Below are 27002 nucleotides of genomic sequence, written 5' to 3'. Positions count from 1 at the left end.
TCAAGTATCAGCCTTTTTAACTTCAAGTTCACAAGGTCAAAGGTCAAGGTCACGAGAGCCCATGTGCTCTAACTCTTCAACTGTTTGACGTACGAAGGTCAAAGTTCACAGCATGGCACAGGACTGGTACTGATCCTGACTGAAGGCATTTTGGGACTTTTGCTGAAAACGCCACCTAGTGGACGGTGCAGGAAAGGCGCGAAAGCGTAGACGGTGGTTGCCAGAGCTCCCGCGGTCGCAAGGCCGGAGCGGCGCTGAGCTGCGAGGGCCGCCAATGCTGCTTGCAGCTTTAATTTCTTCTTGTATTTGTTATAACAAGTCAAGTCATAGAACAATATATTGCTGTGTGCCTCAGTAGATTGTGTTAACTCCAGTATTTTTTTTTTTTAGCAAACTTTAAAAGTAGATTGTTTAGATTTAGGTTTATCTGGTTTCAATTAAAACTGAAATATTTTTTCTTTATCTTTATTTGTTTATTTGTCAGGGACCATGTGCAGAAAAAAAAGAAAACACAAAACATTAAACTCAGAGTAAAAATGCACTGTATCAGATTATAGCTTTCTGCCTAATTTCCTATCTGTGTTGATTTGTTGCTCTTTAATATGCCCAGTGTTTATTTACTTAGAATTCTCCAAACAAAATGAGATAAGTCTAAAAACATCTTGATTTTGGACTTTTTTTACACTCAGCCAGCAGTCCTGGTTGATAGAGCTGTTCATTTATCATCACTTCTTGAAACCCGATGATGCAGACAGAAGAGAGTTCAGGTATTGGTTGACAGTAATCAATGTGGCAAGAAAAAAAAGATAGTGTGTCAGCAGCATGTGTGTGTGTGTGTGTGTGTGTGTGCATCAGGAGAGGTCAGAGCAACTGCAGACATGTGGGATACAGCGATAAACAAAATATTCAAAGCTCTGTTCCATCAGTATATTAAAGAGGCAGTGGAGTCCACCAAGTGAAGAAAAGATGGTGCTTCATGTTGTCACCATTGTATCTACCCGCACAATAATATAATATGTTCTCTGCATTTGACCCATCACACATGTGAGATACACACAAGTGGAGCAGTAGGAAGCTATTTAAGATCCCAGGAAGCAGTTGGGAATTAGGTGTCTTACTCAAGGACATTGCCACATATGGACATGGTGGGGAATCAAACCTGCAACTTTCCTGTCCCCAGACGACTGCCCTACCACCCTACCACTGTGCCACAGCCACCCAGGTTAGACTTATTTAGACAGGCTAACTAAAATTCACACTTGCAAACAAAGAATGGGACAACTGTGGACAGACTGATGTCTTTTGTGTGTAGCTTTAAAGGTGGAAAATCATATTATTGCAAGCTGACTAAAATAATAAAAAATATATTTATTACAGTATCAATTACAGTGTAATGCAGTATAATATTACAGTATAATACAGTATTAATGAGGCTAAGTTTAAGATTTATTAAAAAGAAATGTTTTCGTCCACGTTTACAAAATGTCCTTAGGCTGAGTGGCCAATATACAACACAATTACACCATTTCTTCCTTTTTTCTTATGTTTTATTTATTTATTTGTGGCTAATGTGTATTTTTAATTTGACAAAATGTAATGATAATTGCTTTAGTTAAATAAACATTTATTTAACTACCCTTAGAAGAACTTTTCCAATAAATAAAAACAATATATAAAATGGATTATTGCCTAAAGATACTAAATTGTGGGCTGCACTGAATTGTTTGTAGCAGCTATGTCTTCATTTTCTTGCTGAGTAATTAATTAAGTATTTACAGGTACATCCGATGGCTAATTTTTTTAAAGTGGCAAATATTGTCTGGTTAATCAGCCGATCTCTACTTCAGATTGTCAGGAAGAGTATTGCACAGGCGAGGGGCATCAGCTCAAAAAGCTCAATCTCACAGTTTGTGTCCTGGGGAGATGGAGCCGACATGTAGAGGTTTGTAGTTTGAGAAGATTTTTTAGATAAAGGGGAGTGTTTCAGGAGATGATGGGTGAGAAGGGCAGTCTTGTAATCCTTGCAATGGCAGGAAGCCAGTGGATCAAGTGCAGAGCAGGTGTTATAAACCTTTTTTTGATGAATAGAGCTTAAATTTACCTTTATTTTACTGTTTGATCACACTTACACATCTTTAGATTTTTGCAAATGAGCTAAAGGATACAATGAAGTCTAGAACCTGCTGTCCTAACCTTGACTTAACCAAACCAAACTTAAACCTAGTTTAACATTAAAAAACCTCTAACATCCCTTCAGAGATACGAAGGCCTTGGAAAATGATTTTACGAGGTTCAAAAGAGGGGAAAAAAATCTCACACTAGAGTGGTTTTGAACAGGAGAAAATGTACACTTACTCAGTCTATTTTCTGAAGTGACCCCCTAAGCCTTGGATAAGAGCTTCCCTCAGTTTTCTTGAGCGGCTGCCCCCTCCCACTTTTACCCATCTACCACCAGCTCACCCTTCCAAGTACCCTGTGCAGGTTACCATAACAACCACGACCTCTGGCACTGCACCAATTAGAAAACAATCAGCCTTGAGAGACCAAAGTGGAGTGAGCTTGGCAGCTGGTACTGTAGCACATGGGTAAAAGATAAGTAGCAAACAAAAGCCAAAGAAGAAGAAGAAAAAAACAGCATAAAAGCAGATCCTCACATTGTGAATTTATTTTACATTTATTGAAAATAAAGCATAGGTTGTGTTCAGTTCAGAAAACATTAGTGCAAATCAATCATACTTCTCTTTAAGCTCTAATGGAACTAAATGTGTCTGTGTGGATGGTTTATTGTATCGATTGCTTCAAAGAATGCTTCACAAAATGTTGCTTTAAGATTTTTTTTGACTGAAGGTGTAAATAAAGTGATGCGGCCTATAAGTTATAGAATAATATCACAATTTATATACACTACTAGCAGAACTGTCCTGACCAAAGAAGATCATAATTATGGAAATAATGACTGGAACCCCTAAAAATGCTACTGGAGTTCAACTATGTTAATAGCAACAAGCAAATGCTTAATTGAAACTCAATAATGATGCTCAAAAGTCAATTTGCTGTTTCCATATCATCCTTAATGTTGCTCATCTTGTGTTCTACTAAACTTGAGCAGATAAACAAATTAGAGGTGGTTTCGTTATGTCCTCTACTTTCACCTACTGCCATTGAGGGATATTTTGCAAACTTTAGTTGTTGTTTTTTTTTTTGTTTTGTTTTACGCTGGGCTAACAACTGTTCTGTATTTTTCTATAATGTTTTACAACAATGTCATTTAGTAAAGGTATTCTGTAGATTTTCTGTAAGAATCTGCTACTTATTGCACAGTGTAAGATTCATTAATGAGGTTTCACCACAAACCGACTCGTAACGTTACAGAAAACATGCAGTGATGAAACTGTGACTGAAGGAGACACGAAAACAACTGTTGTAACAACCTCATACAAGGCAGCGGTATGAACTTTTTGCACCGCTTGGCTAGTCACTTGATGGGTTTTCTTTCCTCCACATTAATTAATAAGACATCCTCTCAGTTCATTGAGTGTAGCATGAACACATGCGTCTAGGCTTCCCCCCCCCAGTTATACATATTCACCATCTTTATCTTACACACTCTTCTTTCTCTTTCTCTCTCTCTCTCTCTGGAAAGGAAGCTTTTAGAGAGTTGTTTTCCACATCAGTCTCATCTTGTAGGTAATTAGCATTTTCCAACAGTAGCTTTGGCTATGTGAATGCATTAGTTAAGGGATAAATTTTGATAGCTTTAGGTAGTTGGTTATTCTTTATTTATTTATTTTAAGAATTAATAAAAAAAAATGTTGACATAAAGAACATGCATTGAAAGATGGCTGCTTTAGAAGCAGTAAGCAAGGCAGTTTTATTAAGGATTCTATTGTAAAAGTTCTGCAATTATTGGCATAATTTTGTTTATTGTTCATAAAACTTCAACCTTTCCAGGCTTAAGCCTTGGTTTAGTAACAGAGGAGATTGTAACCCTATGGTAAATGTAAATAAATAAATACACTGATATTTGTATAAACTTTAAAACCATTCTTCAGGAGGATAATTGTTTTACAGATTTTTACAGATTTTCTTTTTTTAGGGAGCTCTTTTTTCTGGCACATGTAGAGACTTTATGAAGCATATGCCACAGAAAATAATTTTTGGCAATGTGTTGGAACAAAATGTGAATTGTTTATTAATTTATTTATTTTTTTTGTCATCACAACTGCTACAGGCAGATGGCAGATCCTAGACAGAAACATTAGACATTTTAGCTTTAGAATAAGATAAAGCATTATTAGCATTAATGACGATACAAAGGAAGGAGTGAATTAACTGATTTCATTCTAAAATAAAAATAAAATTGACTAAACTGAAATATTGAACAGAGCAGAATAAGCAAAGAAATATTCGGGACAAAAAAAAACCCTCTTTGATAGTAGAACATATTTTGAGCTAAAGACTTAAAAGATGATGTAAAACAGAAATTTGCTGGTTTATATTTTGCAGGGGAAGAGAATAAATGAGTGGAGCTAATTGCAGGAATGGGAAATGTGGATCAACCTCTAAAAAGAAAATAAGAAATAGGGAGCAGAGAAAGATTCGGTGATTAAAAAGGCCAAATAAGTGTTGTGGGACAATTTAAAAGATGAGGTTTGGAAACAGGTGGACAGAGTGAAGACCTGTACAAAGATGGAGAAGGGGGTCAATGGATGTCTGGGGCTAAAAGGTCAAATGAAACTGAAAAAAAGTAGATGGGAAAGCAAAAAAAAAAAAAAGCAAAGAACAAACTGAACTGAGTTGCTGGGAGTAGAAAGTGGTAAATGTGAATAGCACTAAAAAGAAAGAATGTGAAGAGGTTGGTGGGAGAGCGATGGGACATAATTGGGAGCAGAGAAGAAAATGGTCAGAGTGTGTGTTTTCCGGATTCAAAGCATGTGATTCAGCCTGGCTAATAAGAAAAAGCTCTCAAGAGGCACTCGTGTGCGCCATCCCTTCCTCCCCCTTGCTCTCTTTCCTTCAATAGATCCTTTCTAGGTCTCTCTTCCCCCTGTTGCACTCTCTTCCTCTCATTTATGATTTCCGCCTCTCGTATTTGCACAAGTAGTTCTCAATGAAAAATAAATTCCATGCAAAGGACATCCGCCCTCGACAGAGCACGCACATGGCAAAAGTACACATGGACACATACACCCAGCCTCTTAAAAGAACACAACTTTTTATGACACAAAAATACACTCAAGGACAGATGTATAGCTTTGTACAGTCTTTATTTTCTAATACAGATCTTTGTTGCAACTAAATGCTTTTTAGTTCATACACACACACACACACACACACATATATATATATATATATATATATATATATATATATATATAAGGATTTTAAATTTAGAAATAAATTTGATATTTATATAGTCAAGTTGTCAAGTTTAGTTTGCATGCTTTCCATTTTATTTTTACCTTCACTAGAACACATAATTATGGGGTCTCTTGATGGGTAAAAAGAAAAAGTACTACTAAACTTTGAAAAAATACAAATAGTACTATTATTTACAAAATGAGCACAATCAGAAGTGTGAATTGGTTGCTTGATAAATATGAAAACAAACGTAGACACAAAATGTTTAATCAAAGCATTTCAAAAGTAACAATAAAAAATTGATGTAATGCTTTCTTGTGCATTGATGAAATAAATATGGCTCCAGAGTTTCAATAATGTTTTTTTTATAACTTGTAATATCTTAATAAATCACTGAATAGTCTGTGTATCCCATCTTAAGTTAACCAGCTACACTGCAGTTGCCATGGCAGACATACTTCTGGTGCATTTTCCACTTGTACAATTACTGGTACTGGTACAATACAGTTCTACTAAGCACAGGTCGGTTCTGCCTTATTTTCTTTTGGAAAATGTACCCTCTTAACAAGGATAAGATCAGGGATTTATTGCTGCAGACAGACATCCTCCCTGTTTTTATGTGCTCCTTTTATTACGCTGATTTTGCAGGCACTAGTTACAAATCCAAGAAGTTAAGAAAAAGAAAAGAAAATAAACTGTTGCTGTGAAACGTAGTAAGAATAAGAACAAATCAACAACGAACAAATTACAAAATATAACAAAGCAGAAAACGCTAAATATAAAGAATGAAGGAAGTAAGCTGGAAAAACTACAAAAGAAAAAAAAATAAAACAAAGAAAAATTACAACCTTGTCAAGCTGTATCAGTTATACTGGACAACTATAACTGGAAAGCCTAAAAAGCTGAACCATTTTGTGCCATAATAACAAAAAAAATCACATTTCACTCTAATTCACCTGTTTATCAAATCTGCTCAGACTGATTTTGAAGTGTTTGAGTAGAAGGCAACTGGACATCTCTTGCTCATTGAAGACATTTCACCTCTCATTCAAAAGACTTTTTTTCACTTTGAAAGAAGCCTTTCAGATGAGAGGTGAACTGAAGAAACCTCCTGGGTAAGTGTTAAGACTTTTTCAAGCATTGTATTTTAAACATGTAAGATTTATTTGAACTTGATGAGCATGCAACAAGCAGACTGAAGAAGCTTCTTTAAAACACGACAGTCCTATTGTATTAACATTCATATTTTATAGCTTTTACGTTCAAGAATCAAGAGCTGCAAGAGTGCGGGTAGCAAGAAAGAGGTGTGAATTTTCCTGATGAAAAGCCTGGTGTAAAAGAAGACGTCTGACGTCAGTCAGATGAAAGATTGTTGAGAACAGTGAAGAAAAACCAGACATGCAGACAGAACCTCCCTGATGTATTTATTCGTTGTTAACTCCAGCTATTGTTGGCTGAGACTCGAGGGAAATAGGCCTCCTGCCACACACATAGCTGTTAAGTCAAAGGGGAATGTCTGGCCAGACAGCCTGCCCACATGATTTGATGCCAGCCAGTTTACCACCTGTAGCGCTCCTCTCTGTCTGCCTGCCTCACACACGTATATACATCCACATATACAGATGGCTTGTCCAAATGATGTCATGCCAGGCAGCATTCAGTCCCTGCTATACTCACACAGACACTGATTTTCATCACGATAGGATGCCACCCTCCCCTGCCACTGTGACTGTCTCTCTTGAATACGACATTTGGACAGCTAGTCTGATTGATGTCATGGCAGTCGATAGAGCGCTAATTACTCACTATGCATAGACAAGGCTTTATTAGAGGCAGTGTCATATCCTGTCAGCTGCATTTTAAAAACACATGTCACTTCCTGTTAGCCTGTGGAAGAAAAGAAAGAAACTGAGAGATCTGACATCCCCTTCATAGGCCTGCTCTAAATACACAACCACAGGGAGGTACTGAGTCTTTCTTTCACACAACCCTCCGGCCTCCATTCTCGCCCCTTTCTTTCCTCTCCTCTGACCCACCTGCCAGCAATGGTGGTCTTTTGTTGTCAAACTTCATTTGTAGAGATGTCGGCTAATTAGAGCCCAAGCACAAGCTCGGGAGATTAGAAAGAAAAAGATGAGATGAAAGGCGAGACGAGGGAGGGAGACAGAGGCAGGGCTGCAGAGATGGAGATGAGCAGATGATGAAGAGATTAAGATAAAGTAGGTGGGGATGGAGAGATGAATGTGATCAAGGTGGAGATAGAAATTACAGCAGAGATGATTAGCAAAGTAAAATGGATAAAGGAGAGGGAGAAGAGAGAAAGGAAAAAGACCAAATCGAGTTGTAGAAAATTTAAAATCGATTCTTGAGAAAGAACTGGGGAAGAATTTTCTGTACTCAGTAAGAACTGATGAATTTAATAAATTTCAGATCAGTATGAGCAGATGATGAACAATATGTCATGCTGTTTTTTTGTTTTGGTTGTTTCCAACTGATCCTGTGTATGTGTGTATCAGTGAGAACAAGCAGCAGAGCTGAAGATTCAGAAAGAAGATACAGCGAGGCGGAGAGCTAATGCATTGACCTGTGTCTGTTGTTGTGGTCTAGTTGATCTTTGTAAAACACAGCGGATAATGATTATCTGCTTTACCAACTAGACACCAGGGAGAATCCACAGAGGAACGCACGGAACGCACATTTGTTGACATGGAGAGGAAAAAGTTGTCATCATCTGTCAGTATTAAGCTACATATAGAGCAGTATCTGCTGCTGTGCACCCTCACTATTATCGACTGTAAACACATATTAATGTGGGTAATTTTATTTTATTTATTTACTTTTAAGAAGAAAAATGTAAATATCCAAAAACGTCTTGTTAAACAACATAAAGAAAAAAATAAATATGTATAGTTTGTTTTTTTTAAGTGCTGTATATTACACCCAATTCTTACAGTTTGTAACATAGGTCAAAAATCTTGTATCAATTCTATCTTATTTAAATAAAAGGTCAGTGACCATTTACTGTTGTATTGAAAACTGTAAGATGGTCATCAGTACCTGTGACATTTGTTTGCTGCATTGATTGACTTTTTCTTTTTTTTTGTAAATGTACAAGGAGCCATTTCTACACAGACGAAACATCTCTTAAGCTTTGAAATCAATGGCAGTTTATGTTTTCAAGCATTATTGATTTTTTTTTCCTAATGGTTATCATTACTTTTTGTTTGTTGTAATGAAAGAACATTCAGCACTACGTTTTTCAAGAAGGTCAGCAGCTCTGCAGGGTCTCTGTCACAGATGCACACACCCACACACAAACACTGCCATAATGTGATGTCAAAGTGAAACACTTTAATCCTTAGTAACACTGTCTTCTTCCACTTTAACAAACCCAAAAGACCTGTTGGTAAACCAGACTCTTAAAGGAATAGTTCAGATTCTTTCCAAGTTATGAACAGTTAATATCATACCTGCTGTAGATATTAGCTCTTTGAAAGATCTGAGGTCCAAAAACGTCTGAAAAAAGAAAATATAATCTACAAGAGCACTGCAAAGACAAGACCAGATTATCATAAAATACAAAGCTCAAACAGCAGTGATTTTCAGAAACATAAGTGCAAAAGTCTAAAACCTGCCCTAATTTTAATAGGCTTTGCTTTCAAAATCTGACTCTTTTGAATAAAATAAAGAAATGAGGGGTAGCTTAAAATGTTTACACAAAATTGCTATATACTATAATTATATATATATATTGTATTCTTGTCAGAGATGCTTGGGGCATCTTCTTGTCTATTTGCTGCTATTTGTGCTTGGAAAAATACCCACAGAGTTTTATGCAATACCCATGTAATGTGAAACTGAACTACTTACAACCCCACTTAAAAAAAGAAAAGAATATATGGTACGCGCTGATGTCTTTAAAGTAGTTGTAACATGATGTATGATGTAGCATGATGTACTGTAACACGTGAAGTCATTTGCTCAGCTTCTGCACAGATTTATCAAACCTGCTAGTTCCAAGTTGGTTTGAAAGATGATTGCCATAGCTTGTAATTTTCCTTGATCTTTGTTGCATTTGTTTCTCACCGTGTTTGTGTCATTCTTATTGTATATAATCAAAGAAAGGTACTGATACTTTGAGCTCAGCATTATTGTAGACTCTTCCATGTATCACACTAGTTCTGCTAATAGATTCCCCCACTATTCTACGTGTTGTTTATAATTGCTGGGCCTGAAAATGCTTTTTAAAGGTTCTTACACTGGAAAGGGCAGCAAATAATAAACAAATAAAGCTTCTCTCATGGAATTTAAATGTAGCTATACTGTATTTTTCTTGATTATGGATTATGTTGCTACAGAGCTGGACAGATCTTACATTACATCATAAAATATTTATGTTAGATCTACATGACCTATGATTACATGTCAGATTCCAAAGCTGAATTAAAGTAAGCCAGAAGACAGTTTTTAAGGCTCCATTGCAAGAAAAAATATATCTAGCCAGTCCTGTAAATATTTATAGATTCTAATGACAAAGACATATCCCTTTCCTTGTGGATTTTGATATTTCTTTGGGCAAGTGTCACCATGTTATTAATGGAACAGAAATCTTAATTATTTATAGTAGAGTTATTACCAGCTATGCCCAGCTTCCCATTCTGATTTTTAAACATTTATGGAATTATTATAGGAGTGACAAAGAAATAGATTGATCTCTCTGTGCTCAAGCATGTTTTTGTGACTTACAGAGAAAGAAGTTATTCCTTATTAGAATAAATGCCTGCTTTATCTTGAAATGTGTGAATCTTAAGTGTGTAAGGCACTGAGTAAGATTTTAGCGCTGACGTCAAAGTGATGCCTATTAAGCTGTGTAATGTAGAGTTTTAGACTTGAAATCATTCCTTTCTGCTTTTTATGGTTTTCCTGTGTCTCCGAAGCCAATCAATACTATCTTCAGCTCTACAGCCAGCGGTCCTGGAAGTCTTTGTGTTTGTGTTGAGCAATGTCAGTTTATCACATCTATGTATTATTGAGCCTGCTCTCTCACTTTTATGTAAGCTCTTAAATTATACTAAATACCCCTTCTGTTTGTGTATGCGTGTGTGTGTATTTCTGTGTTTATGTTTGTGTGTGAGTGCGGACAGAAAATTAATGCTTTGGTCATTTTACCACCCTGCTCTCCTGGGCGGTCTGCCAGTAAAATAGAATAGGGGGTAAACTGCTACATAGGTTCAAGAGGTGTGTATCATCATTCTGGCACTATTCCGAGCTGGTTTGCACTGTAACGCATGCACCAAAAACACAGTGTGTATGAAGATTAGAGCTTTAAGCCTTTAGATATCACATCAATTGGATTTTGATACTAAAAATATGCAGTACATATCAAGGCTACAGCCATACATTGAGTCTATATATTAAGCCAGTGGAAGTGTGCATCTGTCAAATGCACTTCAATTGGTACACCATAACAATAAAGAAGGGTGGGGTGAGTGAACCTGGAATCCTGTAAGCACTTGGCTGATTGACCCATTCATTTCTCCTGTGCAAATGTTGGTAAGGCTGCACTTTAGATAGATGATACCAGCAAAAGTCACAATAGCTAAGCATGCCACAAGTCAAAATGTTTCTTTCAAAGACAAAACAGTAGCTTTAGAAAGTTGAGATTTTCAGAGTGAATGGGCTGTAAAGTATGTTTTGTTTACTTTGATAACAGCAACAATTAGTAAAACAATGTGTACTGTGCAACAAAAGCATTGTTGAGAATAAAGAAAAGAGCATACAAGTACAATCATAGATCTTTTTTTTGTTTTGTTTGCTTGTTTTTGGAAGTTTTCTCAAAGATTTTAAAGAACAAAAAGGTAAAGTACAGAGGCTTCTCACATCTTTTCACCAGTCAAATGGCCATCTGCCACTTTTGCACCATCAAGAGAGCCATCATCGCATCACTGCGAGTAGCTTGGATATTAACTAAACAAAGGCAAGGCAAAGTAGATCAAACATTTATTACCAACAAATTGTTATTTTTATCTGTAGGTCTGTCTTATAATTTGTCAGCTGGCTCATGAGAGAAAAAAAAATGGATTCTTAGAATAAGGACAACAACACATTAAACAAAATAATTACTGTTATATAGATATAAACAAAAGAAAACAATGAGAGCCAGAAGTAAAAATGTGTTTTATTCAATCAATCCTATTTACTGTATGATTTTACTTTTTCTTCAATTGTATTCTTTCAGAGTGATGTTTATGTTACTGCTGACACAGCTCTCTTTACTTTCAAGCTAAAAGGGCAAACACACACACACACACAAGATAATGTATCACTGTAATAGAGTATCCTTAATATACAATATTCCTTAAGTGCAGTTTTGTAAAATGACTGGTTTTGCCCAAGTGTAAACGGACAGATATATTATATAGAACATCTAGAAATATTGTTGTGCAATATGTTGATAAACTGTTTATTTTGTCAAATATCAGCAAAAAAATATTATTTTATGATGATGATATTTTGGTAAATTGGTAGTATGAATATATTATAATTTTACAGAAAAGTTGTAGGATATATTTTTGTAATATTTTGCCTGCTGCAGGTCTAAAATGTTTTTTAAATAATGTTTTGGGTATTTACAGAAATAGCCACAAATAAAGAAAAGAGCAGTAAACGTTCGTGACCCTTCAGATGGTGTAGCTGAGTTCACATAAGTCATGAAGCCTTGGTGTGTGTGTGTGGGAGTGTGTGTGTGATTGTTTTGTTATTCTTCTGACTTTTCATAAATCACCTGGTGTTTCACCAGTATGTTTCTCGCTTATGCTCCAACTCAGTTCATGAAAATGCAAACTGCATTTCTAATGTTGCATATGGCCTCGTACTGCATGTGGATATGACTTTCTGCATTTCCATTATGTGTGGGTGAGCAGTTATGTGTGCATGTGCATGACTCACAAGGGTGCCCAGAGTTCAGTGTTGATATGCTGCATATTTCCTGTGTTGACAGAGAGAATATTCATGAAATGATTGATGATTTTGTTTTCTTCCCTGATGCAAGAGAAGAAGGAGAGGAGAGAAAAAGCAGATAATATAAATGTAGGCATTGAGAGTGATCAAGGGATTGGTGTTTGTGTGAGTTTAGGGTTTCTTCACATGCAGGCAGGTTTATCTGCAGTCAAACTTTTGAAGCTGATGGTAGAAAAATCACTTTTTCGATTAAACAAATGGCCTACGTCATCATAGGGACAGCTGTCTGTTGATGATGTCTCACAATGTATTTTTTTATTATTTCAACTTATTTATTTTGTTTGTTTTTATTGTGTTACAAACTGCCCTGTAGATTCAGCAGTGATCTCGGTCAAAACATAAAGCAGCGTGAAACCAGTTAATAATTCTTGGGAAAAAAAAAAAAAGAATTCAACTTTCAATGTTACGGCTTTCTCATGCATAACTACTAAATCTGATATTATTTTTCTTAGTCTAGAATTATTTTAAGCCATTCTAAAATTGTGTTTCTTTTTATTTCTGTGTCCCTCTGTGTGTGTGTGTGTGTGTCTACATTTGCCTGCTGTGTGTGTTTGTGTGTCAGTGTGGACAGGATCCAGCAGTTAAAGAGAGAGTATCAGCAAGCGAGACGAGAAGGAATGGTTCCACCTTATGAAGAAATGGACCAAAGACGTCGGTGGCATGAAGCTGACCCTCACAGGGTATGTAGCACAACCCCACACAAACATATTTAGGCATGCAAAGATGCACAGACTCATAAAAGCCAGACGAAATGCAGCCTTTACAAATAGTATCATTATTTTTCAATCTGAGGCATGTTATGTTTTCACATTTGCAAATATCTTCCTCAGTTTGCCCATTACCAGTTTGTTGTTTTACTGGGTGCTCAAGTGCTCACCCAGCCATTTCTTTTCAGTGTGTTTGCTGTGTATTTTTATTTTTATTTATTCTTTTACCCTACGTCAGCCCGTCAGAGTGATCACTGCGTTTACTGCATCAGTCGACTGATCAAGGCCCTTTAGCTGTCAGTCGCAAGGTGCTCTTTGGCATAAATGGCTCCTGTGGGTATTGAGCTGATCGAGCTGATATGATCCACTTTTCACTAAGGATGAGACACAGAGGAGATAAATAGAGGTTTGAGTCACTTGTCATCCTGCAGGTACTGTTTTTCAAATCAGAGAATCATAATCACATCCACACAGATCCACAAAGGAGGTTAGACTGCCTGAGTCAAGCCTGAAAACCTCTCCTGTGGAAAAGTAATAATGTTATGGTAATGTGCGGAAAAGTTACCTCCCACACTAGTACCAAGTGTCATTATGAAGCTAATCAAGTGAAAGTGTATGTTCAATGTTGCTAAGATTTTATTCCAAAATAATAAAAAAGAGATAAAGGGGAAAAAAAGAGTCATCACTGCAGTCTCTGGTTTAGTTAAATGTGTGGTGTTGGAAGGCATAGATTGATTTAAATTTTAAGCTTTGAAAAAAAAAAAAAGAGAGAGAGAGAAAGGAAGAAGAAAAGAGATTCCCTCTGAGCAACCAAATTTAGTTACTGGAGCTTTGATTAATCCTCTGTAACTAATTGACACGTTAACTGGAATTTAAAATGGTTTACCCAGCGCACCATGAACTCCTCAAGTCAGACCTTTCTCGTCTGTTCTCATATGCTGTCAGACATCTTTATTGCTTGGTTAAAAGATAAAAACACCATGTATCAGCACTCTGTGATTTCAAAATGAGGTTGCATACCAACCACATTAGACAGAGGGTGTGTACATATAATAAAATACTAATGAAGGCTGCAGACATGCCTATAAGATGAGCTTTGACTTGAAGGTTTCAAAAAAAGTTAAGGCAGCTTGAGATTATTCCGATTAGACTGACTGCCCCAGTGAAAATATTCATTTATTACATGTGTACAACTGGGCTCATTACAAAGTCATAATGTTGATTAATCATTTAGTTTGATTGATTGCCCAGCCCTAACATGCACCATTTCTTATTAATGAGCATTTCATAATTTAAATGTGAAGTTTAGTGTTATCAGTTTTACATCTAAACTACAGTTTGTATTGAGTTTGAAGCCGCAGTAGAATGACTGGGTGGTTTTACATGCTTTATGAGCGTACTGTGGCTTATCTTATGCTCATTGCTTATGAGATATTGTGTTAAATTAGGAGGTAATGAGAGTTTGCAAATACAGAAGTTGAGTTTGGAAAGATGATAGTGCTTCTCATTAGAACTCCCGAACTAGGGAACAGTAAAGGCGAGTTTCCTGAAAATTTGCATTTTGAAGGTCTAGTCTTGAGTTTTTGGTAATTTGATTGTGTGATTAGCATAATTTATTTTTTAAACCATGAGTTAAAATAAACTATGATCAGAGAACTGTTTTGCAGTCATCTTCAGTAGCTTTTTGAGGTTGTTTTGGTTCTGAGTGATTTAACTTATTGATTAATATGGTTTCATTTCAGTCACAATTTTGTCTTTCTAATATTAAATGATCAACTAATATTGAAATTGTGACAACAGAACTCAAAGCAAAAGCAAATCAGGTGCTGCCAATTTGACTCAGAAGATCATATTAGTATTTTTTATTACCTATTGCAGTTTTACCAAAAACAATGTGAAATAAATCAGGGATGCTTGGTAGCAGGTGGTGTTGGGGTCCTGGGTCTGTAGGACACAGATTGTCACTCAGATACAAGTGACTGAACATTTCCTCTGTAGGGTGACTGGGCCTTAGATGTAAGATCTTGACATAAATCTCTCTCACATCAAAAGGAGTCAGCTGAGGTGGTTCAGGTATTTGATCAGGATGCTTCCCGATGGCCTCATTTGGAGGAGTTTTGAGCACATGTCACTGGGAGGAGACCCCAAGGCAGACCCAGAACTTCCTGAAGAGATTATGTACTGGTTTTAGGTTGGAAACACCTTGGGATCCTCCAGGGGGAGCTGGGTAGTGTCACTGGGGAGAAGGATGTCTGGGTTTCCCTCCTGGGTCTGTTGCCTTCTGACCTGATCTCAGGTCAGCAAAAGAAAAGGGATGAAAATGACAGAGAAATCAACAAATCTGGCTCCAGATGAGAGTTAATTGGATCTGGATGACCTGGGTTCTCGACTCTTTATTATTGTAGTTCTGTAAGTTTTTTGATTTATCACAAATGAGGCACAGTAGTCTGATAAACAGACCCCACATTTATATTGCTGCCATCAGAAAATAAAAAAGGTTTATTGTTTAGAAGGCATAATATGAGAACTTGTTTTGTTGTTATTGTACAGATTGAAGTTTGCAAGTTAGAAAAACAAAAAGAAGAATGTGAAAAAAGCAACTCACACTGGTAGCCATTTTCTCTGCACCTAATGAATTCCTCTCATTAAGGATGATGCATGTAGTAATTAAAACATAAGTGATAATTTACCTGACTGGCATTCTGTGGAAAAGGGAGAAAACTAATGATTATGATGGTAAACCTGTGGCAAACTAATTCAATTTAACTTTTATTACTTTACTTGGCTCTCCTTAGGACCTTTTTTTTATTTAAAAAAAGGGTTTGGAAAATATTTTTGAAAGGTAAAAATGATGGAAAGTTATTTGCTGAGAGAGTGCGGGGAGGAAAAAAGAGATAAAGACAGTCCTATAAAGAAAAAAATGAGCTTCTTCTGCAATGTTATCACAGTATATTGAATGTTTGCTTTTTTCCCCCCTATGGCTCCATTACCATTTCATTGATTCATGGTTATGGGTTAGCTGTCTCTGCTAGCAAAATTATGTTTGCCTAAAAACAATTATCAAGCAACAGAAGCCACACCACAACTTTTATTTCCTAGTGAGTGCATTCTGTGCTTGTGGGTGGATGTGTGTATTTTAGAAGACAACAACAGACTTTCTCCCTAAGGAGAGGGGAACTAAATCAACAGGGCGCTGTGCTGTTGTCACGTACATGCACACTTAGACACAATCCTACATAGAGCATACTTTGTGGATGCCAATTGTTGTGGTGGGTGGTGTGATAAAGCTTTTAGTGTAGGTTTTAATTAACTTGAACAGTTTTCATGTAGTTTTGTCTGCACTGTGGACCTAAAGAAGTGTGTTAATTTACAGGCACTTAAGTACTGATGTTATTTTCTTGTCTAATGCAAACATAAGGAACCTAAAGGCTTAAATCTTTGAATGAATTGACACAATACTTGTCCATTGTGATGTTTGTTTCATAATATGTGTGTATTCCCTGAAGGGTTTATATGATTTACACTTTTTTCTTTGCCAGGATGGAGTTAGAGAAGCTTTTTGAAACTGACATATTTTTATTTGTATTTTTTTAACTGGGAACAGTGTTTCTTTAAAGCCAGGTTGTAAACCATTGAGGTGTTAAGTTCTGCATACTTTCTATTTTAAATATAAACTATAAATAAAACAAAATATACTATGATCAGTTAATGTTTTGGTCATTTATAAACACAGGGAAATCGACAAATTATGTAAATTTTCTGACAGGATGTTTCAGAATAGTAGTAGATTTCTAGGTGAAGTTATAGTAAGATGTTTTTAATCAGGAAATTGACTGTAATACATAGGATTTTATTGGAAAAAAAGCTTTCCCAGTCTAGCACAAGTCTAACTGTTTTATGAGATTAATAAATTAGATTTCTGGGAAGGCTACTGAAAATATTAATGGATTACGTGTGTACAAATCACAGGCATAAATCAACTCTTCTTCAAAAAAATGTTTAATGGCTGAGTTTGTCCTCATGTGAGTTTTTGTTCTTCCTGTTAGCTGTCAACTTGGTTCCTCTGACCTTGTCATAGGGGAAATAATACTTCATTGTAAGAATTTGTTGTCAGAATGAATTTAGACTTTCATAAATTGAACACAAAAAAAATATGTCTGACAATATTTTAAAAGTAAAATCACTGCTGGTGTCTACAAATAAATCAACCAGCATACAAGAAAAAAAATGGAATAGAAGTTCACAGAGAGCAGCTGGAAACGATCCATCTCTTTAAATGTGAATTACATAGAAACTTCACAATGTCACTGAGAGGTCTGGAAGTGTATGTTATTACTGTGTGATTTGTAGTTTGGTTCATGGTTCAAACACACATTTCACAAGTCAACAAAGAGGTCAGTCGTCAGCTTTAGATGTGTTTTCCATCACACAAAGTTGAGTTTAGCCAAGATGGATTTTGACCTTCAATGAACAGGATGAAAAGTTGATAAAAATTGTCCCTAAAATCCTTCAAACGCCTTTATCCAAGCTTGCAATTTAGGCTCACTTTGCAGTTTCTTCCAAGCTCGTCCTAGATGATAAAAATATGCTTCCTCAAGCTTGACAGATGCAGGGGTTTATGCTGAATTTGACAAAGTCCTATATTTCCTGCACTCCCTAAAATGCCTCTCAAATTCTGCAGAAGCTGAGCTCATTCACTTCTCCTCTGATGACTCAATCCTCTTCGTCACACTTGCTAGACCAAGCAGTTCACTTGCATTTGCCTTTCTAATGCTGTGTTTGTTGTGCTGTCTTGACAAGCTCTCTGGTGGTAAATAGTTTACAAAGGAACAGTGGTCTGTTTTAGTTACATCTGAGTGAAAGAATCTGAGCTTTTACTTGAAAACTTTTCAGGATTGCAGAGCAAGAGGTCTGGTTGGATTGTGGCTAGTCATGTTCATTCACGTTTTTTTTTTTTTTTGCTCACATGGTTAGTGTGTTACAATAAATTGCTTTGTCTTAAAAAAAGGAATGCCTTAATGACCTATCATGTAAATCATACGTCAGAAAAATTGAATTTTTTAAACAAAAATATTTTTTACCCTGTATTTCTCTATTCTTGCATCTTTGTCTGTGCATATGCATGTGACCCATAAGACTTTTAGAGATCAAGCAAACATGAACTAAACTATAGCTTCGTGAGTTCCTGTTTTGACATATTTAGAATTCATGTTATTCTAAATTCAGTTTTCCTGTTAGTGACAGTGGAGATCAGTTCAGGCACAATCCTTGGGAACTTAGTGTTGCTTTGGCAGAATTTTAGCAGAATAGTTGCCCTTGCACAGTAATGAGAGGATGTTTTATCATATCCTGCTGACCTAGACTGAGTTCCCTGTACTGTCAGACCCATGTCCGGTTCTCCCATGGATGTAGACAACCTTTTGTGCATGTTTGTGTGTGTGTGCTTCCATGGTTTCATGAGTATTTTTTCAGGAGAATGTGTGCATGTGGGTTTTTAGAAGTGTTTATTGTTGTTTTTGGTCCAAGGTTTTAGCTCTCTGAACTGGGTCCAGTATTATTTCTCACCTTGTATTATCCAGAGAAAGGCAAACCATTGTGTGATTCACAATCAAACATTCTTTTCCCACATCCTTTCTGATATCAACTTTTCTTTTTGTGGCTGATTTTAAATTAATCACTTTAGAAGGTACCCCCTTATTTATTTATTTTTATACCTAATTTCATATTTTTATGATATATATAACATGTGCAATGTGATTTAGTGTTTTAGACTTGCTAGTTTAAGCAGCATCTATATTGATTTTAATCCATAAAAGACTTGACAAAGTTTTTACAGTTTAATACTGTATAAAGGAAATAAAGCTCTCCCAACCTAAATCATGTTGGCATTACTGGTATAAAACATCACCAGAGGGAATCTTCTTGACACAGAGTATTGACATAGTAAAGACAAAGAGCCTTCTCATGATGATAACACAATTTAGTGCCGTGATTTGTGTCTATGCGAGTACATTAGTCACGAGTATCAACAATCAAGACCCATGACTAACAATGAACACAGCTTTTCCACCCCGAAGAAGCAGGCTAACACACTGGCAGTGTTCAGAATGCTTCTCTCTCTGCTCAGAGTAAAGATATCTTGTCAAAGGCGTTCTTTATACTATACATATAATGCACTTGTCTTTTCATGTAAAGTAATGTGGAGGAGTCTTTAGTAATCTATCCTTTCTTTATATTTTTGCATCAACATAGCAGGACCTTTTTGTAATCTTTATAAATAGTCTAGGTTGATATATTTTTTTTATACTTTCTAAAGATCTGTCAAAGTTTTTCTTTGAAACTTGCCATCTTTTTCATACATTTTAAGGACTTTTGTTTGTTTGTTGTTGTTTTGTAAGCCACAAAACTCTGACCTAAAAGCTTTCAGGCAGGAAAAAAAAAGCTCCTAAATTCAAGAGATGAACCAGTGTTGTGTAGATACATAACGGACAACTTAGCAAAGAAGCAATGACTCTTTAGGTTCTTTGTTACTAACAGTTTAGCAAGGACACATTTTGTTGTCATAAATGTATATATTTAAAGAAAAATAGTTGACTTGTGCTACTTTAGCCTTAGCTTTGGAGGCAGTCCAGCTCGCTTCCTGCACACCATTTCCACCTCAGAATGTGCAGCTGCAGCTTGCTCTGCCAGCTGCAGAACCTTATGTCTTTAGTAGCCAATAATCTCAAGAGCTTTGCTCTCTGTGCCTTGGCAACGCGCTTTCTCCAGAATATCATACACATTCACCCAAGTTCCAAACCGCCAGAACAGGTGTTAGGGAACCTATTACATGTTGATGAACCATTCAAATGATAATGAAGCTAATATTTTATGACATGCTTGGTAATACTTATTGTTAAAAAAAAATTCAAAGACCCTAAGAAAATGTAAAAACTTCTAAATATATATTACTTTTTGTTATACCTATAAAAATGTAAAGTGCATATGAGTGCAAAACCAGAAAAAAATAAAAAAATAAAAATATATATATATATATATATATAATTTTCTAAGCTTGCTGGTGGTATTCAGTAGTGCATGTACAAGTAGTAATTCTAGTTACAAACTTCAAAACAAATTCCTGAGTCAGTTCTTTGTTATAAACGCATTCCCAAGAATACATCACAAACCTCTATATTTGTAAATTTTCTCCACGCTGCTGAGCCATGGCTGTAGACAGACATTGTTTTATAGTTATGTTGGGCAAGCAAAAACTCTTTGCTCTCCCTCTTCCATCACACAGACACACAATCAAAATCTTTTTGTTCATGACCTCAAAGCTTTGTGTGATTTCAGTCAGTATAAAACAGAAATAGCCAGGCCACCTTGGGTGTTTTGTAGCTGGACAGGCATGGGATTAAACCCCAACTCCCTGTTAGATGAAAGAAACATCAGTAAACCTTGTAGTTGATCGTGCTTCAGGTTAAGTGACATATTTGTGATGTACATAAAAATAAAATAGTTTTTCATCTCTTTCTCAATTTATTGTTTTCTCTATTATCAACCTTTATTTGTATTTAGGCATATTTAGTTTGGTTCATGGTCTTACAGCATTATTTCTCCTAGTAAACCTTGTAGCTTTTTATTTCTCCCTCTTCAATTACAGTTGGAGATGCATCCTTTTTGTTCGTGTTTTCTATTAAATATGAAATTGGGAACAAAATGCTTTTGTTCGTTGGTTGAGTAGATCATCCCTGCTTATCTATCAATGCATACTTTTTCTAAACTGAGAGTGCTTGGATACTCTAAGCAAAACCATTTGAGCAAACACCATATGAATCCAGATTGGGAACATATGAAAGAAAAATCTGAGGAAAAGAGAAAAGCCGAAATGTGTTCTTTAGCTTCCCCACTGTACCAAGCAAGACTGTATTTCTACAGTGTTATTAATGTCAGATCTGTATGACCATAAATCCACTGGAATATATTGTACCATTCACCAAATCACCACACAGCACTGCTAGCAGCCAACACACACACAAAATGTTCAAAAAAGCTTTCTGAAATTGATAGATTTCAAGAAATGCATTTAAAAAGGTCTAACGTGTGCATTTTTTTTAGTTTTTGCTCATTCTGTATGAGTAAACCCACACACACTGGCACACATACTAAATAATGTGCATAATAAATTACTGTACATGTTGAAATGCATCCAAAGGCTGTGGTCACACTTCACTACACACAATCTACTGACTGCTTACACCTAACCACAGTTTGTTTGTTTGTTTGTTTTCATGGGTAAACACACAAGTCATGTTAAAACCAATTGCTCATGTCATGTACTTTCATTGTCTGAATGCAGCTTTGGTTAAATGAACTTAACATTTGGCTGCAGCTCCCTGAAGCCAAGGACCTGTTTTGAGCTTTATTGAAAGAATTTATATGATCTGCCAAGAGTTTTAGACTAATATAACGTTATTCTGAGAAATGACAAATATAGTTGTTTTGGTCAAAGTTTATAAATAACGTTATACTTAATCTTAGGCAATATTGCAAGATATCACGCACAGCATATGTGTTTTGAATACAGCTACTAATTTATCAACTTAGCACAATATCTGTAAAACTGACTGAATTATAGCCATTTTTGTGTTTTCTGAGATCAGTTGGTTGTGACAGCCATCTAGAATTGGGTTGGCTCCAAAAGTTATTCATTTGTAAATGAACATTGATTGATTATTTTCTGACCATTAAAATCTGTGTAATGGTTTGGAAAAAATTTTGCTAACAGACAGAGTTGATGACAAATGGTTAATGGCAGAGCCTTTAAACAAAGGTCTTGTGCAATTTGTTAGTGCTCAGAATATGGTTTGTAAATCATTTTCAGCTACGACCACGCCTAATTTTAGCTCATTAACTGGACAATTTAGTCAGTCCGACATTTTTTTTAGGATCAGTTGGTTGTGGCAGCCATCTTGAATTGGATTATCTCTTAAGTTTTTCAGTTGAGATCTACAGTATGTCCAAGAATTGGTTTCTGAGAGTTTTATTAAAATCTGCCCAGTTGATTATAACAGAGACACACAACACATGCATAAAGATACAGACACTGGCAAAAACTTTATTACTTTCAGTGACGGGCATAATTATTGGTATTACACACTTTACACAAGTTCATCCATTGGAGTTTAATTTTTCCCATTTTTGAAAAGAATGAGGTAATTTTAACATCAAACACATAAAGAGGGTCAATTGTTTTTGAGCAGAAATATGTACAACTAATGAAAAATAAGTGAATCTAACTTGTGATCACACACGTGCACACATATAGAGTCACACTGCACATACACTGTGCAGGCAGACAGATTTCTATGAGATCACACAATTGAGTCCAAACCTGTTACTTATGTTGGCCTTATAAGGACAAGCAGATCACTGGAACAGTTCAAATGTGCTGATTCAGATGGAACAGAAAGGAAACCGGGCTTACACAGATGGTTCAGACCAACTGTTGGAAGCAAAGAAGGAAAAAAAAATAAAGACAGAAACAATAGGAGACGTGGAGGGTTAGGAAAAAATCTTCAGTATTGCTTAAAATATAATGAATAAACCTGTTTCTACAATCCTCCTTCTGCTTTATTTTTGTTCCTTATTGTAGCACATACTGTTTTCTCTGTAAACACTCAGCAAATCACTTCTCTGTGTGTGTTTATGTCAATGTATGTCCAAGTTAGACAGGATGGGATCAAAAGACCTGCACTTGTAGCTATGTTTTCAGGAACTAGCATGGTTTTACTCACTCATCCCTACACAAACAGATGTGATATACTTCCACTCAGTGTCTCAGTCAGTGAGAAATACTGTCACACTCAGACATAATGTTTGTCTGTCTGTGCCCTCTGTCGTTTTTCAGTCTCCATGGACCATGATGACATTGAACTGAGCTCCCTCTCCCTCTCTTATATACACACTCTTGCACACTGAGTGATAAGCAATCATCAAGGTTTGGTGGTTATGACTGGCTCAGGCAATTAACAACTGACTTATTGTCAGAGATTTGAAGCCATTAACAGTTAAGTCATTCACACCCTCTTACCAAGTAAATAGTGTTTGTGTGGGTGTGTGCTGAGACAGTGTAATGGTGCATGTAGTAAATGAAAAGTAATTTATGTTTGAAGAACCATGCAAAGGGGGAAGAGAAGTTGGATTATTCAAGTTGTCAGGACTTATATCTATTTACACAATCAGCCAGCGTACCACATGAGGGCAAAAAAATAGTTTCTAAACTTGAATAAATCAAATAAATAGTGCTGTTATAGTTACGGGTGAGGTGAGGAAAGTAGTGGTAATGATTAAGATTAGTCTCAAAGAAACAACTGTGTGTATGTGTGCACATGTTTAAAAAGTAGAAAACTAAAGGCTTATAATAAAAACCGCGGCAAAACATCAAGCCAAGAAAGTAACCAAATAAAGTTTGAATCAGACTGGTTTCTGCCAAGTCACACAACTTTCATTTGATTTGGCTGCAAAACAGTAAAAGCAAACCTAGTGTTCACAAAGATTCCCTTACACATAAAGCAATAATATATAGCCAAGTAAAAAAGATTTAAACAGCACAAACTCCACTAAAATAAAAAATAGATATATAAAAAATGATCTTTTGAAGAAGTTGTAAAATTAAACGTGTTGATAAACCTCATGTGGTTAGCTTTTGTGATAAGGGTTATTTAATTTGTAGATTGTGTTTTTCCGTGAAATTACTTCAGTATGCCATCATAAGAATTTCATGTATTGTGTCATAAACATTGTAAAGATATTCACTGAAGTTTTTCAGAGTCCAGCATAATATCTTGCTTATTCACACCAGTCCAAAGAGTAATAATGATACATTTTTGCTGAAAACATTTCTTAAACTATCCACAAGACTGTTATCAGTGTTGTTCCCAAATTGTTCATAAATCAGTTAATCAGATATCTTATTATCTGAAGTCCTAAAATGGGCCAAATCTGTTATAAATTGCATTTTTTTAATCTACAGTCCTATAAATTAATCTAACAGACATAGTTCTGCACCTTTTATGCAGTGTCCCATGTTAAATCAGCTAGCCCAGTAATGTCTGAATAAGATTTGTAAGGGTGTTAAAGTATACTTAGCCAGCTGAGAAGAACAAGGTGTAATATGGTGTAATGAGGAAATGAGAGGACAATATGAGAGAGCATGAGGTAAAACTGGCAAAAATAAGACATGGAAAGATAAATTAAAGAAAATACTGCAAGAGTTAAAGTTGATCAAATGAGTGATATGTTGAGGTTTAAATATGGAGACAATAATTAAGATAAAAAGGAACAAGTGAGGTAATCCGATAGATAAAATCAAGAAAACCTAGAGTGGAAAGAGTGAAATAGAAAGCTCAAGTGAGCCAGATGGATGAGGGAAAAGAAAAAAAAATGACTAAAAAGGGGGAGTTATGCATTGGGTCATTATGGAGGAATGTTAATATGATTAGTGAATGACTGACCTCGCTGTCTGGGACTGGTGCCTGGCTGGTCTGATGACTGCTGAACGTCTGTTTCACACACAGTACAAGGATGAATACTTACATCAGACACATATGCCAGCACAGACACAGTACACACAAGAATGAACTCGTGCTCCCACATTAACTGAAAGCTGGACATATGTTTAAATAGACTTTTTTATCAAAAAGACAAAAAGGCTAAGTGAGTCAACATGTCATGACTTATCATCTGTTTTTAAACATGTACGACTTCTTAAAGTCTGACACTAAAGTTTGGGTCAAGTTCCAGAACGACTCGTGAATCGTTGGTTAATGGATCCTTCTATGACTACCTCTGCAATTTGTTGCAGTCCCAGGGGGAAAGACACAATTCATCTTCTCTATAACGAGCGCTATAAAATGGAGAAGCCTTGAGTCCATGATTTAATTGTCTCTCGCACCGAACAACCTCGGTGAAGTTTATTGTGGTAACACAAGGAGTTGTGTGAGGCAGAGATGCACATTTAAAGAACCTTGCCTTGAAAAAAACCAACAACACCTGATCCATTATCCAACAATTGAAAAAAGACCTCATAATGACCTTGTTGGTTTAGACATGACAGGGCTGCCTCACTAAACCCACACAAGGTCATGCAAAGGTTTTCAATAGTTCTGTTATTATAAACCATTAAAACATTATTTTCCTCATTTGAAATACAGGAAACACAACGTAAAGATGCGAGTACCCCACCAGGTGTGAATTCTGATAAGTTTTACTTACACTCTAATTAACTTGTAACTGCAATGGCTTAATTACAGCCATTGATATGAGAAACTATGAATTGTAAATTCCAAGCTTGCTTTTCAACCAGCATTTTCTTCAATTTATTTTTGAAAAATTCTTTTTAACAAGAATGTTCGAGGAGTTGGTGTAGATTCTCGGTTATCCAGGACATGAAAGTTCTAATTGGTTCAGTAGAAGACAGCTGGACTGCTTCTCCTGTTTCTTGAAGACGTTTTACGTTCAAGTCCCACATTAAAAGGAAGTCCCAACCCATGATCAAAACTGAAGAAGCCTTTTAGATAAGAGGTGAAACATCTTGAAGAAACAAGAAAAGAAGTCTAGTTGCCTTCTGTTAAACCACTTAATTAGAAGGGTTGCGATTACATTGATGTCCAGATTATTGAGAAAATAATCCAACTTTTCACAAGCATTCAGGAAAGCAAAACAAATGTTTGACTGCAAAAGGAAGAGATTTAGCAGACTTGGTACACTGTTGTAATTAAATTCTTTCAAAGATGTAGGTCCAACCCACCCACCCACCACCACCATCACCACCCATGCCTGGTTGTGGCGTTTACGCAACAAAGGCCATAAAGTGACAGTATGACATAAAATAAAAACAAAAAATATGTTAGATTGTAGGGTGAAAGCCTTTGTTGTTTGCTGTGCTGTTAGCAGACATTACCGGAAAAATATAGTTTTCATGGTCTGTTGAGGTTTCATTCTTGGAAAGCTTATCTGTAATTGTGGCTTTGGTCGTGTGTTTAGCTCTGAGTTTGTGATCATCTGTTTATTTTCCTCAAGTGAAGTCTAGATGTAATTACAGGTTATCATGTATAAATTTCTATTTAGCTCACATTATGTTCTGTTAGGCTTTGAGAAAGAAAGAAACCAGGTATGTGTGATTACTGATGAATTTAAGACCAGTGGAGAGCAAGAACAAGATTGTGTTCACACACACATATATATATAAATTATTATTTTTTTCATTATTTATTTATTTTCTCTAGATCGTTTACAGAGCTGTGTTGTTCAGGACATACACAAATTGATGCATCAAATATGTGTACATGAGAACATTGTACCATTGTACAAATACTTTAGTTGATGTGTGAGTAAGCAAAGATAAAATGTACTTGGAGATTGTCTGCAATTTATAAAAAAGCATGCACCTCTTGAGTTTGTGAAGCAGAAATATCTCATGCTGAAATATGGTGAGTCATCCAATAGATAAGAAAAGCTGAGAAGAGAAGAGAGGAAGAGTAGGAAAACAGTAAGTAAAGGTAGTGTAGTGAAATACTTTTAGAAGTCATTGAGTTGCGCAAGGAGAGTAGATTTGAGGAAACTCAAGAGATGTCAATAGAGAGTGACAGGAGTATTAGCTTAACAGCTGTCAAAAAATACTGGAAAGCCCAAGAGAAGAAAGGTTTTAAGGAGTATCTAGTACACCTAGAACACCAACATACAGTTTTATCTATTTGAAAAATTTGACCTTTGTGTAAACTACAGGTGCTGGTCATAAAATTAGAATATCATGAAAAAGTAGATTGATTTCAGTAATTCCATTTAAAAAGTGAAACTTGTATATTATATTCATACATTACATACAAACTCATATATTTCAAATGTTTATTTCGTTTAATTTTGATGATT

General features: G+C 35.9%; 1 protein-coding gene across 5 annotated transcripts in view; it reads left to right on the top strand.

Annotated features, from left to right (window-relative positions):
* Positions 1–27002, top strand: part of pard3bb (par-3 family cell polarity regulator beta b) — a 171026-nt gene that overhangs the window by 106625 nt on the left and 37399 nt on the right. For all 5 annotated transcript variants that reach the window (XM_037975990.1, XM_017420739.3, XM_017420738.3 and 2 more), the window contains one exon: positions 12944–13061. In XM_037975990.1, coding sequence (XP_037831918.1) covers positions 12944–13061 — 118 coding nt within the window. The remainder of the gene's footprint in view (positions 1–12943; positions 13062–27002) is intronic.

Source organism: Kryptolebias marmoratus, linkage group LG6 (assembly GCF_001649575.2).
Source record: "Kryptolebias marmoratus isolate JLee-2015 linkage group LG6, ASM164957v2, whole genome shotgun sequence".
NCBI lineage: Eukaryota > Metazoa > Chordata > Actinopteri > Cyprinodontiformes > Rivulidae > Kryptolebias > Kryptolebias marmoratus.
The sequence above is the reverse complement of the archived record's forward strand: the minus strand, read 5'-3'. Positions and strand labels throughout refer to the sequence as shown.